This window comes from Clavelina lepadiformis, chromosome 1, assembly GCF_947623445.1.
Source record: "Clavelina lepadiformis chromosome 1, kaClaLepa1.1, whole genome shotgun sequence".
Lineage (NCBI taxonomy): Eukaryota > Metazoa > Chordata > Ascidiacea > Aplousobranchia > Clavelinidae > Clavelina > Clavelina lepadiformis.
In genome coordinates this window covers 10775680-10794258 of record NC_135240.1, presented here as the reverse complement: position 1 = coordinate 10794258, position 18579 = coordinate 10775680, and the positions used below count along the sequence as shown (strand labels likewise).

Here is an 18579-nt window from a genome sequence, read left to right as displayed (position 1 = left end):
TTTCTTTTCCTCTGTTGATGTTTGCAAATTTTGATTTTGAAGGCTTCTCTGTAGTCTTCCTTGTAACCGAGTAATTGACTAAAAATATCACCAATCAGGAACGCATATTTGTTGGTTGGACTTTGGCATTTCTGGATTAATAGAACAAGAAAATACGTGACTGGCGACTAAACACGAAGTACTGAGGACTCTGCTCATTTTTTATTCAAAGACTTAAGACTTGAACTTAGCAACTAAACAACATCTCTGAATATCAGCAATAAAACAAAGTTTGCTAAAATAAAGTACTGTTCAATGCAAGAATGTTTTCTCTTGCTTTATTATCATTGAAAACGTTACTTGGAAAATTAATACTAACAAAAAATTAAAAAAGTGCATGAAGTTATTACAATGACACCAAAAATTAATTAAGTGAATGGCACTGCATATTAAAATGCAGTCTATTCTGGTATTCACTGCTAGTAATAACGCTAAATATTTTCTTGGAAAAATGCCAACAAAATCTTTATACGTCTGTACGAGTATATACACTAACTAATATTAAACAGCAAAAATAATGCGTGTAGAGTGTAGTCGATTATGTCATTGCAAAAAAAAGGTGAAAATTGAACTTAACATGACATAACAGTATTAGCATGATACAAGATGCCGCTGTTAGTTAGTTAGTTTGCAAAAATAAGATTGCACTGAATATGAAACAAGGTACAGTATTAGAATAACAAGAAATCCTTTTTGGTACATGATTAATTTTTCACTAATATCATAGTTTCTTATTGGAAACTCTAATCAGATTGAATCTACGACAATATCGGATGACTATGGCTTAATCACAAAAAACGTCAATGACAAATGTAATAAATTAAAATGAAACAAATCATAAAGAAACTAGGTACGGGTGCATTCACACTATCTGCACAAAACATGTCAATAAGTAATTCATTAAAACATTGTTTGTCCACGATTTAAATCAAATCATGATCAGAATAACTAAAATTCCATTTGATCGCCAACATATACGTTGATTGCCGCTGATAAACAAGCTCGATCAAACACAATGTTTTCATCAGTCAGTGAAAAAGGTACAGTAGAGTTGGAAAAAAATTAACAGCAGCAGTGATTCTAAAAGTTTGCCATGTGTAAGGGACATAACATTGCACTTGTAAAGTTTTGACATGTTCTTTGTTTGATAAACACTGAATAGCAAAAAGGCAACAAAATGCATCACATTAACAAAGCATTGCAAGCCAGTTAGTACGTCATGTTACAGTTGTTTTCAACGTGAATTGCAACCTTTCAAAATGCAAATTGAAGCATTACAGTAGTTCAAAGTCATTCATCTTTCACTTTGCGCTACTTGAACTTATCTTAGTGTTAAATTGTACATTTCCTCTTACACTGTTTCTTCAACCCTGAAGTTGTCGTGTTTTTGAATCGCAATTGCCACCCACTGAGGTGCATCACCGTTTGGAGAATAATTTGGGTCATGTGAGTCTTTGAAACTGCTCCACTGTCTTTCTTGGAGCCCTTGTTTAGGTTTAGGAATGGGTATTGTGTCACTGATAGCCCGCTTAACTAGCTTTGGTGGCTTTTCTAGTTTGTTCCTTTCGCTCATACTTTTCGAACGAGATGAAATACTTAAGTTATTGTTTTTGCGATTTATATATTTATCCTTGCCATCGTGTTGTTGTTTCTTGCTGGAATGGTCAACTACTGGAAAGGATAACACTTCTCTTTCAAGATTTTGCATTGGAGAGGTGGTTGCAGGAACACTTAGTTGAGATTTTGGTTCAGCACTCTAAATGTTTGAAATAAAACATTATAACAAAAGGTAGTTAAGCTAATCAAAGCGTATTAACTTCATTACATTAAAATTATATAAACTAAAATTAAATCCAAATAAAATATCCTCCCAGCTTCCAAATTTTATTGCATAAAATTGAAATTCGTTATAAACATCATTAACTCACAAAATAAATATGATAAAGAACTTATTGTACTTTGTTCATATAGAATTGAGGTTTCGTTAAATATTACTTACACTCACTTTGGTTATTTCTACAGGAACGCTATCCAAATTTTGTTTTGTTGTCATAGACGACTCCCACTTCTTAGAATGCTTTCGAGCAAGTTTGAGCCAAGGGGGCTGAGAAGATTGATCTTTGGCATCTAGACTTAAAGACTTTTCTGCAGATTTATTGTCAAAGCGTTTAGCATTTTCAACATTCACTTCTTTAGGATCACAGCTGCTGGTGGAAATATCTGCAATTTTGCTCATTGTCTTGGAAACACCCCCACACTCAAGCTTTGAAGACTTCTTGGTTGATGAGTTTGAGTTAAACAAATTGGACATTGTTGAGTTGCCTGTGATGGTATCTTTAAGCGCAGTGGAATTGTTGTTGTTGTCATTATGGGACTCAATTGCAGTGGACTTATTGCTTGCATTTTTTTCATTGGTGTTTGTTTCTAATTTAGTCCCATTTGGAAGAATATCACTTGACTTTTCTGTTTTACAAAGCTTGTCAATCTTTCCAGTGCTACGCAATTTTACAGGAAATGGTGAAGTATTTTTGGAGTTGCCAGTTTGTTTTTTTACAGATTTCTGTGGGTTCTTGGGACTGTTAGTTAATGGAAGTGTCAAAGCGTTTTTCTGAGACTCTGAGCTCTCCAAACCAGTACATTCACGGATTTCAGCAACTGGTATTGTTGTTTCTTTAATATCAGCACTATGGGAAAAATTAGGAGAAGTATTTTCTTCCTTTTCCTCATTTGGATTACTTTGTTTCACTTTTTTTAACTTGCCAAAAGGGTTCTCCATAGAAATGGCAGATGTTGCATCACTTTTACCTTTCATCTTTTCCTCTTTGTCTGAAGAACTGCGGCTTACCTTACGAAGTTTGACAAACCCACCTTCCAAAGAATCAGTCTCTGGAGTGCTTGGAGCATCAGGAGAAGATGATGTTGCATCTGAGATTTTGCCATGTCTACAAGAATCACTCTTTGATCGGTTAACTTTCTGCAATTTCAAAAATGGGTTTTCTTTACTGCTGTTATCTTCACTTTCAACTTTGTCAGTTTTATTTTGCTCCACATTTTTATCCGTTTCTTTATCAGAACTAGATCTATTGACTTTTCTTAGTTTTCCAAATAAATTTTCTCTTGCTTCACTGGCATCAACACTTGAATCAGGTTTATCTTTTTTCACATCTGTTTCTTCATCAGTTTTCTCAATGTTTGATTGTGGTTGAACTAGCATTTGCGCTGTTAAGTCAAGAATTTTTGAAGATCTCTTCTTCTCTTTTTCTTCCTTAGATACTGAGGAAACTATTCTCTTTGTTGGTGGCATTAATGGTACTTTCTTAGGTTTGTCTTTATCGTTTGGTGGGGCAGGCCTAGTATCAGACTGGCTTTTCTGTTCATATAAGTCATTGTTGCTTTTAATCCCAACTGCTTCCACTTTTTTAAGAAGTTGTTCATTTAAATTATCTGAATGTTCATTTAAAGGTAATCCCTCAACAGGGGTTAAAAGTTCATTGGATGTTTCACTGAAGTCTGCTGGTTCAGACTTGTGCTTGCTTTGAGCAGCTCTTGATGATGCATCTTTTTTCGAAGATTTACTTTCTTCTTTAGATTTGGAAAACCATGCTTTTTTCTCCTTAGGTGCCTTCTTTTCTGCTTCTGATGTAGCAGACTCTTCTTCTTTTAATTTTCCTTTGGAAATTTTTTTCTTTGGAGGATCCCCCTTGGACTTGGGAGACGCTTCTTCTTTGATGTTTGATTTGGAAGCTTTTTTGTCTTTTTCCTTTTTGCCAGCATCAGCTTTGGATGACTTACCAGGTTTTGGAAATTCATTGCCTTTTTCTGAAACTATGGAAAATTTCTTAGAATCTTTATCCTTCTTTCCTGGAGTATCACCTTTGCTCTTTCCATCTTTTGCAATCTTGTGAGAAAGTTTGGGTGATATACCGCTATTGTCTTTATACTTCGAAGTTGGTTCAAGTGAATTGGTAAGATCTTGAGATGCAGAGCTACTGGTTTTGCGTAGTTTTACTTTTGCAACATCATCCATGGTTGGAATGATAGCAGCACCAAATGGACTTTTGAACGATTGCGATTTTTTTACTGGTTCATCTCTTTTGGTGGTGTCATTGTTTTCAGCAACCGGCAGTTCTTCTTCCTGCTTTACATCTGTTTTCTCTTCTTCTTCAACCATAGGGATGTCTGTGTAACAATACATGAAATACAGAAATAATATAAATTTACATTCTTTTAATGAGCTAAAGCCATTCATGATTATAAAAAAATTAATTACAGTGAGACCTCGTTAATCCGAACCCCGAACAACCGGAATCCCCGTTATCCGACACAATACTGCCGGGAACGGATTTTTTCCTATGCATTTTACCCCTTTAATCCGGAAACCCCGCTGTCCGACTCCGACACAAAAGTTTTGGAGCAAATGTGTTAAATAAATAACAATAAAATCCAATATACCGGATTATTAAGAGTGAAGAAAAAATAATTCACGATTGTCCTAGATACAGTAGTTAGCAGACGAAAACAATAGCCGATTACACTGGTCAACAATTTTTCAAAAATTTTTTGCTTCCGATAAGAAAACAATTGATTCTTATGCATTTTTGGACACTGAATCCAAAAATGTCGGTTAAAATTGCTGATTAGCTCTAGTTTAAAAGATAAAAACTTTTTTCATTTTTGTATGTTGATCTACATATGGCAAGCCTTGGTGCACTTTATTGAACACAACAGTAACAATCTACAAACAGTGTAATAATTGCATGCGTTTATATTTCAGCATAGCATATGCAACAAATAACTGCCACTTTTCAAATATAAATTTCTAATCTATTTTATCTGTTCTTCTCCTTTTGGCCTGTCGCTTGAATACGGTTAATGGAGCATCCCTAGATATCATCCAGCAAAAGTCAGCAAGCATTGATTGATTCTGTTTTCCCTGGTACCTCTTTTCCATTGTAGATCTGCATTGGTGAAATCGCTCACCATGCTCATCACTAACGTCTCCACAGTTTGGTGGAAAAAATCCAGGTGCGAGTCCAAAAAGTGTATCTTCAGTGACATATTGCACTTCATGCATCTGTATGCTTTAATGAGATTGGACACCAATTCCGTGTAGTTGTCAGCTCTTTTGTTCCCCAAGAATTTTGTGGCCAGCAACTTAAACGCTTCCCATGCAATTTTCTCTTTGCCAAATGACACTTGATCAAATTCACCGTCTTCGAAGGTGATGATTCTGCCAGAAGATTCCATAGCTGAAGTCTAGAGCCCAAAAGTTCTGATTTAACTTTAGGTAGTTCCAAATCCCGGATAAGATCGTGCAATTCATTTTGAGTTATAAGGTGTGGTTCTTTGGAAGATAATGTTTCAACGTAACGTGAATTCTTTAGGTGTCTCAGGAACAGGAAGTAATTCTCCATGCGGTACGGGACGAATTGCTGATGGAATATTTGTGTATTGAATACTCTGCTTCTTCTTTCTTGACAAACCTTTACAAACCGGGGGGATCATGCAAAAGTAGCAATCGCTAATGTGGTCAGTAGGTTCTCTCCAAACCATTGGAAGAGCAAAGGGCATACATTTTCTTTTTCCGTTTAGCCATTGCCGAAGATTTGCACCACAGGAGTTACAGCATATGTGGGAGGCCAAACTCTTGTCCTGATCACCAACTTTGCATCCAAAATACAAGTTGAATACAAGGTTTGCTTTCCTGACCACAGCCGTTATACTTCGCTTTTGTGAAGAAAAAGTTATTTCACCACAAATGTAGCAGAAATTGTCTGCATTTTTTATGCATTTACGAGGCATCTGCAGGAAAAGCAGTCAAGACTAAACACATGAAGTTTTTACAAAAGAAGCAAGCAAACAACCCAACTCAAACATATGTCAAAATAAAAATAATATGAATAGAAACGTCATTTACCTTCCAACAAATATATTAAGTGCCCAAGTCTATCTGGCAGATGCAAGCTATAACAGATAAACGCACACTTCTTTCCGCGTCAGCAAGTAAAGCACATTTTGGCATAGTGCCATATCTCAAAAACTAGAGCTAATCAACAAATTTAAAGTTGATATTCGTGATCAGCGACCCCGAATTAGCCAAGATTGACCTCATTTGTTTCGGAAGCAAATTGGCTGTTGACCAGTGTTATCTGTGCATAATAATATTGCAGTTTCACTCTTTAAACTCGTACGCATACGCATACTTTGAATTGGAATTAGGTGTGAACTGCTGAACACGGTGCTGCATTTGCGAGATTGATTGATATTTCGCTTTCCGATAAATAATCCGTATACCCCGTAAACCGACATTTTATGACGAAACAAAGTGGTCCGGATTAACAAGGTCTGACGGTATGTCACTACAAACACATTACATTTATACATCATATTTAACAAAACTACATTTGTTTCAAATCACATCAGTATTATATGCATCCTTCATAGCTCATAAACCAATATTTGTGACGCACAATAATTAATCCCAAATAATTTCAGTAAAGACTGTTAATTTATATAGTTTTAATAGTTCAATCTTTGATAACAGTATGAAAACATATGAACACGCTTCTTGCCTGTTATATTGCAACATGAACTCAAGTTAAAATATATTTTCTTTAAGTTAGAAAAAATGGTATATATAAAATATGTAATCAGATATCAATTTTACAATATTCCATCTGTCTGTATTCACCTTGCAACATAGCAAGGATATTACAAATGAAATGGCTTCTAGAAAATTTATTTGCAGTCCACTGCAATTCAAAACAAAAGTGATGCCATAATGGTAAAAGAAGTTAAGACATCGTGGTTTGTTGTCTGTGAAATATATTCAAAAAAGCAGTCCTGTGTAACCTAACTATAAGTTAATAGTGTATGAAGTATGTACAAGCACTTGTTTAGCATGGCATTTTGCTATAATGTGAAGAAGTCAAAAAAGCGATAGATCTGTTTTGTAGCAAAAACCATGGTTTGGTCGCAAATTTATCAAGATTGTCTGTACCGGGAATGTCAAACTCATTTTAGTTCAGTGTGCAGATCAATAAAGATCCATTTATTTGAACAACTAAACTTTGTAAAAACACACTGTTTTTCTTTAAAAATCTGGTACTTTTGAAAAGAACATATTATATTTTGAGTCAAATCTCATCACCATCCTTCGTTTTAGGTGGAAGTCAGGCCTTTGTCTTGGTTAGCAAGAGTTGACTTTTTTGTCAGCAACATCTCCATTTTCCCCACAATTGAGGCCTCTCCACTTTATGTAGCCCTACTTCCCCCCAAGTCTTCTTGGGTCCTCTTCTCTTTAATAATTTCTAGAACTTTCTCGGCTCACAATCATCGGGTCAACTTTTCTTTGTTCATTCTTTAAATATGTCTCAGCCATCTCAGTCTGTTCCTTCAGATGTCTCCCTATTTCTGCCATCTCTGTCCTCACTCCTAAGTTAGCTTTCTGCTCAACAAATTCAGTGAATAAATCACAAAGTTGTAATGTGTGTATCACATTCTGCCAATATCCTGAAACACAGTTTGCAAGGCAAAACTTCAAATACCCAACAACCAGTGCTGTAACCAAGTCATTTTTTAAGAGTCAAGTCAAATCATTTTGGAAGTTGACTCGAGCCAAGTCGAGTCAAATTACTAATTGGATGAAGTCAAGTCAAGTAAAGTTAAAATATAATGCAAGTTAAATCAAGTCATGTCATTGGCTGTACCTTTAACTGATCATTCGCAATGAAATCAAATGTCTGTAATTCAGTTGGTCAATAAACTAACAACTAAGATTTAATGACTTGGTCAAGTTACTCTCCGAAACTCAAGTCAAGTCAAGTCATTTAAAAACGTGACTTAAGTCATTACATTACATTAGACGTAACTTTTACGTAATTAAGTAATTTATGTAACTTTTATACAAAAACTCGATCTAATTTTGAAATTTATGCTCAGTCTTTCTTGGACATTTTCAAATATCCTGCCAGAAATGATGTTAATTACAATTAGTCATTAGTATGAGTAAAGAAAAGTATTTTCCAAAATTTGCTACAAATTCTTGTAAATTATCATATAAGATTATGTCATTACCATTTTATTATCATTATTACATTATATTTACAAATCATTGTTTCTGTATACAGTATATGCATACACTATCAGAGTATTTTTGGCATATGTATTCCAAAGGTTAACGTATACCGTAATTGCACAAAGCTAAGGGAGATAGAGTAGTAATGAAAATGATGTATAAGAATATTTACATGGGGTTTCCAAAAATTGAAAGCTTTTTTCTGAGTTTCCCTGTGGTCAAAAAGCTTGACAACACTAGGTGTTATAGTATCGTAAACTTCAAAGTATCGAATTTGGAATGCACAAACCTAGAATATTTGTGGTGACTTCTTTAGATGGCTCTTCTGTTTTTTCTGGAGCTTTAACTTCGTCATACTTGGGAAAGTCAGAGCTTACAATATCAAACTCGTTTTTTATTGAAGTCTGTAAAAATAAAGTTTCAAGAAAACTCCATCAATAAAAAATATCCGATAATCAAATATTTAAGCAGTGAATCAGGATTGTTTACCAAGTATGGTCAAACATGCTTCTTTTCCTGTGTTACTGGTGCGTGCACAAAATTATATGTCAGGCATGTGGCCTCCATTACAATTACCATTCAGTGTGTCTTCATATGCATTTTAAATTAATCAAACTTTTGCAAATTTTATTACTTTAGGCAAAAATTATCATAATTTAGCAAAACAATACAGCCAATCAATTTATGCTATGCAATTGCTTTGAATCACTGCATGTAATTAAGGGTGACCTTTAGAAAAAATGCATACTGCGTACCTCGGCAAGACGAGATGGTCTTGTCCTTGCCCTTCTATTTTTTGGTCGTGCTGCAATTCTGTCATGTGCAGCTGTGTTGCTCAATGGTACTTCAGGAGTATCATCAGCCATTTCTATCAATTGGAAGTGATAACGTCAAGAAAACGTAAATGAATGCAGTCAACTTAACGGAAATACTTACCTATTATCGCTGTTAAAAGAGTGTTATACTTGTCTTATAAGTATGATATAATCTTATTTTGTTTCTTCCCTTAATTGGCAAAATATCAAGCTTATTTTAGGCTATGGCATGATACAACAAACAACATGAACAAAAATATGCTGCAATATAGTTCAAATTTGCAAAATTCGCATGGCACCACATAGTATTACTGCATTATAAGTTAGAAACACAGTGTCATATTCCTAAAAACAGAAACAAAATTGTCCTAGTTCATTCAAATAGATTACATTAGTCTAATTGAACATGGAATGCAAATACAAAACGATCTCTGAAGTAAACAAGAAATCTTGCCTTATGAATGTACTATATTTCAAATGAATCCGATACAAAAAACACAATTTAGGGTATACTAAAATCATATAAATAATTGCAAGTGACAAATCTAACAGCATTACAATTAAACAAAATCAGTGAAATGACACACTGTGCCAGTACAGTATATTGCTGCAAGTCGCACAAATTTATTACCCACATTAACCCTACCTAAAACAAGCGAAAGTTTCTTTCCAAGCAGCTTCAATGTAGATCGGTCAAACAAAAACAACCCTCACTCGCGCTTGCTTCCTCAACTACATAGCGCTCAATTAAAAAAGATGAGCGGCCTAAGCAACTGAGCCTCATTCAGCGTTTCCTGTCCCTGCAATACGCCTCTATAACACGCAATATTCTCTGCACGAGTGGCTAGTTCGCGACTGCGATTAGTTAATGCACGGGAGAGTTACGTTATTGAAATGAGGCTTCAATCCAACGCAAACCCAACCGCCAAATAAACGTAATTAAATGTAAAATTAAAATACCTGATGTCTAAAGCGGTTGTGCTGTTGCGTTTTCGAACAGTGTTAGCAAAATAAGCCCGCATATTATTGTCAACTGCTAAAGTTTAAACCAGGTCAAACGAAGCTTTATTCACGTATCACAAGGTCAAGCCCGTTTAACTGAGTGCGTATTTAAGCACGTTACAAGGCCACCACTTGTAATTATTAAAGTGCAATCGGTGCGCGGCAAATGTTATTAACCAATAACTAAGTCTACTAAGATATTAACCTGACCAATGTGACCGACGCTTAATTTGGACAGGGCAAGGAACATTCGGTAAGAGATAACGTTTTTTGCGGCACTTGCCCTTTTACCTGGGCCATCTACTAACGGTCCATTAAATATTAATGAAAGATGTTAAATAAGTTTTCATCTACTTACAAATTTTCAATTCAATCGGTTGGCTAACTGTAATCAGAAAGATCAAAAAGCTACAAACTGTAGACGCAATGAATTACCTCACAGCGTCAACACTCACAACAACACGGTGTATTTTGCACATGACATCAGCTACGTTCAATACGATAGTAAACGTTATGTTAACATCAGTGGAAACTGTATGCCTGTAGACTTCAAAGAAAGAATCGCCCAATAATTTTTTAATTTCTTACATTTCACTTCATTTCGACAAATGGGGAAGTTCCCTGTTTTAGGAAATCAAAAATACAACAAAAGGTTTGAATTCAAAGTTACCTGCGAAAGCGCATTAATCATATAGGCGTCAAATACAAAGTCATGTTTCGATGTCCAGCAAGCAAGTTAATTTGCAAACATTTTCCACACGAAATGGAGCTTCCAGCAATTTACAAAGTTCCTACAACGCCCCTAAGCTTTGTTGCAAGAAATTTACTAGAAGGTAAGCCCAAAAAACACTTTCAAGGTTGAAGTATCACTTGAAAATCCATAATTGCTATTCAACGATGTATAACACTACAGGTTCGCATAAAAGAATGAAAATTAGCACTGCAACGAGTGTACACATTACAGTACTAGGATAGCTAATAATCTTCTGCAAATATACGCGTTGCCTTTACCATGATCACATTTTGCCTAAGAAAAGGTGGAAACCTAAACACTATTCATTTTGTCTGTCGAGCCAAGTAAAGTAAATCTCATACAGTCAAGACGGATCTTCGACAGCGTCAAACACAATAACGCGTATGTTGCTTTACCATATAGCTGAAAACTTAATCCTGTTTTTTGGTAGGCTGGCGTGAATGATAACTGATAAGCTTCTGGATTATTCCATGTAACGCACCGGTAATAAAAACGTCCCGTTTCACTTACTCTAATATTACTCGTAGAAGCTCTATTGACGTAAATGTTAAATATCCGGCTGATAGTTTGCATGAACAGAAAAGTACAGGCTTACACGGCGAGACAGGCTTGCAAAGTCCGTGTTTTGCTTTGCATGTATACATTTTTAGTAAAACTACCGCTACCTACCAACCAAATAAGCTCGCAATTTAAAATGTGTTATACTTTAACGAACACGGAGGCACCACAAATTTATTGCATTTCGTCATATAACATAGCCACAAAAACACTAGAAAACATAATCTGTATGTCCAGCGCATTTTAACAAGAAAACAGGAAATTTAAAGCGCCAATACCAACGATCGATTTAATCTAAAACTTCACACCTTTTAGACTTGGTTATCACAAACAACTCACCTAATTTCATGTCGCCCTTTGATTTGTTCCCCTTAATTCCTTTTTTCTTTTTTTTCTTGGCTGCTTTTATCTTCTGTTTGTTCTCTTTTGTTGCACCACGCTTGTCTTTGGTCTCGGGTGTCTAAAATAAACATACGTTTTCAGCATGTTGGCCTACTATGGTTTTCATCAAACACGTTATAAATAATTATTATTCGACAAATGCGCGTTAAATAGCTGGTAACTGCACGTATCTAGCCGAGGCAAGCAAGGAGTACGCACTTTGTCTGAATGAACAAGTCTGTTTCCGATTATAAAACTGCGGTATCTTGTCTCCGTGGTATTTAATTATTTAATTTCGAATTATCTACAGATAACTGATAAACATCACGATATGCATATTTCTGTTGGCCACTATGCCGTGAAGATAGATAACCAACTAGATTTTTGCCGCGACTTCTCAACGACTAGCTGTTAAAGGTAATAATTAACTTAAGCAATACACTGAGGACTTGTAACTTTTGACCCCCACGACATCCACCGTGCAGTGATGTGATTTCTATGAATGGACAACCATGTTATCAAAAATGTTTTATAGAATGGATATTGTATACTGCATGGTATAACTGAATAAGCGTGATGTTTGTTGACTGTGTGTTAGGAGATAGAGGTCGCTCGGATAAAAACAGTTGCGTGTACAAAGCAAACGTATTATTTACGTGAAGAATTCGTGACACATAAGCGAGTGTTGTTAATATTTTCCAGAATCGTGCCAGCGTATAACAGAGTTACTGGAAATATGACCTAACGGGGTAATAACAAATTTCTGATTAAAATAATAAGGTTACTCATGCTAGGTCAACAAAGAAGTTTCAAACTACTTTATCTCGATCAAATTTACAACACTGACTAATTCGGCTGATTAAAATCAAATACATCCCAAACACGTTTTATAAGCATTCCACCTCCAAATTGCTATCACGTTGGTCTTTCATATCGTTTACAGCTGACTCCGATGGCGACTCATCGTATCTGCTAAGTTCGCTTCCAGAAAATCCTTTTTGACCAAAGTGGTGTACGTTGGATTTTTCAGATGTTTGGACAGTCCGAAGGTTTTCATCATCAAAATTGTAATCATTATGCTTAGACTTTAATGACCTGAAGTCTGTGCCCTTTATTAATCCATTCTCTGTTCTAATTTCATCTAGTTTTACGCAATTCTTCTTTTGAGTAATCCTAGATTCCGATCTCTTCCAGATTTTCCAGGAACGGAAGAATTGGATTTTTCCAAGATTTTTATGAGAATAGGGTTCGTTTTTATCTCTGGCAGATTTGGAAGGTTTATGTTTTGCTCCATCAAACTCCCGTTTCAGCGAGTACTGAAAACTCATTTTTACTCCTAAGAAGTATTCAAATGCACAATTAGCAATTACCTGTGACTTTTTATCCTGGCTATACAGAAAACTGAAATTAGTTACTATAGCGTTGTTTATCGCTTGCTTCTTTTACTTAATTTGCTTTCTAAGCTGTAACTCAGCTTTCAGCACCTACAAACCCATAATTTCAAAACGATATACAGGACATAGGATAACTACACGCAAATTCAGCAACCAACATTTGCTTTTAAATATTTAGAAGAAAAGTATCTGGACTTGCGCAGTATATTGCCTACTAAGACACCAACAGTTTGCGCATATCACATAAATCCTCAAAAGATCATAACCACGTAAGTGATATAAAAGTATGCCTCGAGGGTACACTAAATTGTCCCCTCAAATCAGAGACTAATTTGCGTTCCGCTCTTGTACTCTTAGCGGTGGTGAAAATTACCATTTCGAATTTGACCTTTCCGTATACTATAGTACGATTCATAAACCGACAAAGAATGGAAGCTGTTGGAAACTTCGGGCATGAATGGGAGAATTCATATGCTCACAAAGTAGCTTTATTAGAAAGTACTGTATATGATTTGAAAAGCGTGCGAAACCCAAGCAATCCGAAGCGTACCACACATCGCAGGAACCTCGATTTCATAGAGCTGAAAAACTTGCAAGTTGCTTAAACCACTTTTTATATTAAACAAGTACGACTCGATCTTGTTGAACTGAAAACTTATACAACTAAATTCTAAAAAAGCCCAGCATACACCTTTAATGTTCTATCAACTTCAAAACTCGCACTGCAAAGTATTCTTTAGTTCAACTTACATAAAGAAGCAATCGGTAAGAAGAATGCACAAAGAGAAACAATATTTGCAGCTCAATAGGCACTGTTTGGAAATTGACAAAGAATTTAACGATATGGCACATTCTCGCGCTTATAAAGACATGCTGTAATCACAGTAGAGTACGTTCAACACTTTGCTTCACATACGGTTGAATCTTTCGATTAGAAAGCGCCTGAATAGCAAAGCGTTTTGTATGGGAAGGTCGACAAGCATAAAACAAATCGATATGATGCAAACAGTATGGAATTCAAAGCTCTATTTGAGGTCAGCAGAGGTTTTAGTAGAAATGTTGATCGATTTTGCAAGGTCAATTTGCATTCTCAAAATGGTCAATATCAGTGCATATACAAAACATATACATAGCAAATTGGCATAATCATTTTTTCTTTACGACGGATATCTTGAACTAATAACACCTACTAAAACCAGCCAAGTATGTTTTGTTTGAAATTAATGGAAATAGACTTTAATGACGGCTTTCGCAACGCCAAATGGACAGTACATTAAGCAGTATTTAACTACTGAATAATAAAGCTTAACCAACGCCTTTCCAGTGTTTTCGCTTGAAAGTGACTATTTCAATAAAAATAGGTCACGCTTTGTTAAAGACACTCCAATTCGTAACAAGAAGGGGTATGCAATATGTTTATTTCAGCTAGATTTCAGGTTAAATTGAATTACTATGTTAAGTTACTATGTTAAAACGTTAGAACTTCAGCTAACAAGAAACTGTGAAAAAAGCTTTCAACGTTATACTTTTTTCAAGTGAAATAATAATAGCTTTTCACTTATAGGTTTGAATGAAATCTCAGCCAAACGGCGTAGTTGTAATGTCAAACTACGATACAAATAACAAACAGTACTCACTCGCGGGGTCTTTCCCTTTGACGTAGCGGGTGGAGCGCTTGTGGAAATATAACGGCTTGGGTTTTCAATGTGCATAGAGCGAACGCCATAACGAGCATTAGAAGCAGCCTACATCAAATACATTTCATGCCCGTCGGAGTCCAATGTAAAAACTACTGCTTATTTTAATGAAAGTGGTTACTAAGTTTTAGTTTTATAAAAAAGAATTACAAGCTTCACATAAACGAAGAAACGAAAGATTTATGATCACCAATGAAGGTTAAAAGAGCTGCGACCTGCGGGGTTTGGTGTGAATCGTCGTCGTATGAAGCACGACCATCGCCAGGAATCGGCTTAGGCAAAGAGCGGTGTTTTTCATCGTCACCAAATTCCGAAAAGATGTTGTCAACAGACATGCTCATTGGACGATTTAGATCATTCTGCCGACCTTTGTGTCTAAACATGTGTGATTAACCTTACGCTCACCGCGTTTTTTATTGGTTAGAATTTTCTGGGAAAGAGGGTTGCTCGGGTTTTATTATAATAAAGAAAACTTAAGGGATTGGACGTTTTGAAAGTTAATCATTCATGTAACTCAATATAGGTTTTACACAAACATCAGTCAACCAAAAGTAAACACGGTAAAATAATAATGAAATGCGTTTTACTTGTACCACTCCAATATTACAATAATTCCTGAAGTATTTTATCGTTATCCAGTTGTCATTTGTAATTTTTACAGATCTTCAGTCTAAACTTTACCTCATACGTACGCTTTCTTCATCAGAGAGAGCCTCGGATACCTCGCATTTTGACGCATCGGCTTTTTTACGAGTTTTCTTGCCATCACCAAACATACGCCGAATTGCCCTTAATGGTTTAAACCTCTTGTGTATACCTTCAGAGAATTTTTAAACAAAGAATTGATTGTATTCAAAGATGCAATTGCTGTGTCAAAAAAATCTCAAAACTTACCTTCAGTTTCTGCCTCACTTGTAGCCGTGGACGACGTTGCGAGATTGATTGCACTTTTCGGCCTACTAGCCATAGTAGCTTATACTATTTTATTTCAAGTAACCATTCATGCGATATTTCACCCCAATCCAAATACAGTGGTCTGCAAGACTGGTAGAATTGTTAGCATCAAAGATTTTAAACTTTTTCAAATCTTACTGTGTCAGGTGGCAGTCGGCCTTAGACAACAACGTCCGGTGCGACTGAAAGACTACATAAGAAATATGGCCACAGCAGACCAATTTAGGTAAAGTAAACGTTCCTCATGAAACTAGTTTCTGTTATACTGCAGGCCAATATATTTTTATCTGTTGTTGCATGCACAATTGGCACATCAACACAAAAACGCGATGCACAGGCAAGTAATATTCTGTAAAACGACAATAAATCTAAAGCAGCAACTTTTAGAGAACCCTCAAATTGAGCGAGTACTACAAGTTGAAAACACTGAAAAAATCAATAGCCACTCACTTTTCATTTATCAGACAACAGTGTAGTGTGGAAGCGCTAAATCACTGTAGTTTAACTGTGAACCATTATTGCAATACTTCCACAACAACACTCTCTGATATGCCTGTAACTGCTTTTTGATACGACATTTTAGTATGTGACAGAAATTGACGTAGGGTAAGGCTGGTTAATGTAAAAAAACACGCAATAAAAAATAAGGGGAAAATTCAAAAACAAGTTGATATTAAGTGAAATAAGCAAAATGGTCTTCATTGTGACGTGATTAAGGCTCTTGTGCTGTCATAAGTAATCGTATACAAGATTACAAGTTCATAAATTTACCAAAACCTAATGTATATCACGTATGTATCTGCTAAAGCTGTATAGTTTGCTTTAACTGCGAAAAACTTTATAGCCAAATAGGTGATAGCCTATAACACAAAGAAGGCCTAAAACTAAGAATTTTGCGATGGTTTTTTGCCGAAACTACCTAACCACGAATTAATTTTCAAAAATATGTTACCAAAAAGTTCAGTTAATAGTATTCTTTCATATAAGATCAACTTGCTTCTGGACCTTCCCCTCACTTTAAGTATTGTAACAATTGAACTTCCCAACGCTCATTCCCACGAGGAAAGAGACGGCCGCTCATACAACGCATTCAATAAAATAATCACCAACAGAGTAAGAAAGCGAGAATTTTTTCCTAACAGTCATCTCATGAACTGTTGTATTCATTATGGATTCGGTGAGTATTAGATTACCACGTCTATTCCGCTACAACGTTCAAAATGTTTTCCAGTTTAGCTTAGCATCGCTTTGCTCATTATACAGTTCAATGTTGAACCATGTTTACTATAGCAACTTTACTGTTTGCTTCACGTACCTCCTGTACCAACTTTGAACGGCAACTTTTGTATCAGTTTAATGATGGCAATGATTTTATAATTGTGCTTTGAGAAAATGACATTTTTTTGTCTTAGACTTGGTTTTTACCCGCAAGAGTCTGACGCCACGTTAAATCTACTCTGTCATGAGCATTACGCGGGCAGCCAACTTTACACTGAAAGCAGACGGTTGTGATTACAGTTCTTGCAAAACAGTTAAACCCCGTCTTCATATTGTACACTGATCAAACTTATCCTAACATGTTATTCTGCTGGTAAATGACAGCGCTTACAAAGCTGTCACTGTGGATTGTCATGGTATAACTGATGCACGTTTTCTTCTTGAAGTAATGACGTCATATAACATCAAACACTGCCTTGGTTTGTTGTTAATACACAGCTGTAACTATTGACACTGCGTTTATTTTTCATGTGCTTGCAACGGTTTGTTGCATTTGTCTGCGTTTTTATATGGACTATAAATAATGTACGAGTCCAGCGCAATTGAAGGTTCAGTAAAACCGACACTTGTAAAAAAAGATTAAGCTGACAGGTGCTGTCAAAGTCAAACTGGTTTACGCACAAACAACTCCCCTGGTTAAGCAAAGATGCCGACGTTTGCTTTAAGCTGTCCTTTGCATCTGGACTGATCTATAAATGTACAGCACTAAGACGCGTTGCTGTTTTGATTACTCTGTTTTATACATACCCGGAAACGACTATGAAAGGCTTCGTTCTCGTTATGATGTGCATACAGGCTCGATGGCAGCCTAATACCTACGCTGAAGGAAGTGAATTGCACAACCCAAAAAGTTTTTAAAAGCCATGCGCTTCCAAAGATTTATGAAATATTTTATAATCAAAGCATATTGTAAGCAATTATATTTAAAGAGCAGTATCATATCACACAAATAGTCAATAGGGGTTCGGTAGTTCGAAACTGTACTCTTGTTTTATGTTGGCTTTATGCTAACCGATTTTGCCCGAAAGCTATTCTTAGCTGACTAAATTTACCTATACCACCAGCATTCTAATGCTTGGGCAGGCCGATTAACGGCTGGCATCCAGCACAACGCAATGTGCTTAATTTACCAATTCGTTATTATGAACATTTCGGCAAGGCAAAATACCATAGTACTTACGTATACGCTGAACCAAACACAATTCTGACACATATGGCTGTAACTATAATGGTAAGTTACAATGCACATTTCTGCGTATGCTGTAATGTTTTAGTCGTCTTCAAAGCACATATTTGCATGGCCTAATATAGAAATGTTCAACATTTTAGTAAATGTATAACCGCCCTTCTCTGTCAGCCGATGCATAAGTTCATTTCTACGTCACTTTCATTGGAGCATGTTTTGTACGGCACACAAGTCTATGTCTTTAGCGTTCCACAAGGAATCCAGTTTTTAAGCCCAGTTGTTAGGGCGGTCAAGTTAACAATCTGGTAAAGTAAAGTTGAAATATGTATAAAATTTACATGGACTCAGGAAACACTGTACATGTAAGTACAGTATTTTGTTATAACGCTATGAAAAAGGTTATAGCCTAAAACCCTAATGTTATCCTGAATTCATTTTTTAGCT

General features: G+C 35.8%; 1 protein-coding gene across 6 annotated transcripts; it reads right to left on the bottom strand.

Annotated features, from left to right (window-relative positions):
* Positions 1-182: 182 nt before the first annotated feature.
* On the bottom strand, positions 183-16493 carry LOC143446412 (uncharacterized). 6 transcript variants are annotated; one of them, XM_076946035.1, is made up of 9 exons: positions 15612-16493; positions 15399-15534; positions 14933-15092; positions 14658-14765; positions 11585-11705; positions 8872-8984; positions 8406-8520; positions 2039-4218; positions 183-1795 (listed from the first exon to the last, which is right to left on the bottom strand). In XM_076946035.1, exons 1-9 carry the CDS (start codon positions 15682-15684, stop codon positions 1391-1393), a joined length of 3411 nt encoding a protein of 1136 aa, XP_076802150.1. In that variant the 5' UTR covers positions 15685-16493; the 3' UTR covers positions 183-1390. The 6 variants fall into 6 exon arrangements, with proteins under 6 accessions (XP_076802150.1, XP_076802155.1, XP_076802172.1 ...); XM_076946040.1 differs by having other exon boundaries at positions 2045-4218; XM_076946057.1 differs by lacking the exons at positions 14658-14765; positions 14933-15092; positions 15399-15534; positions 15612-16493 and adding an exon at positions 12722-12929.
* Between the last annotated feature and the right edge of the window lie 2086 nt (positions 16494-18579).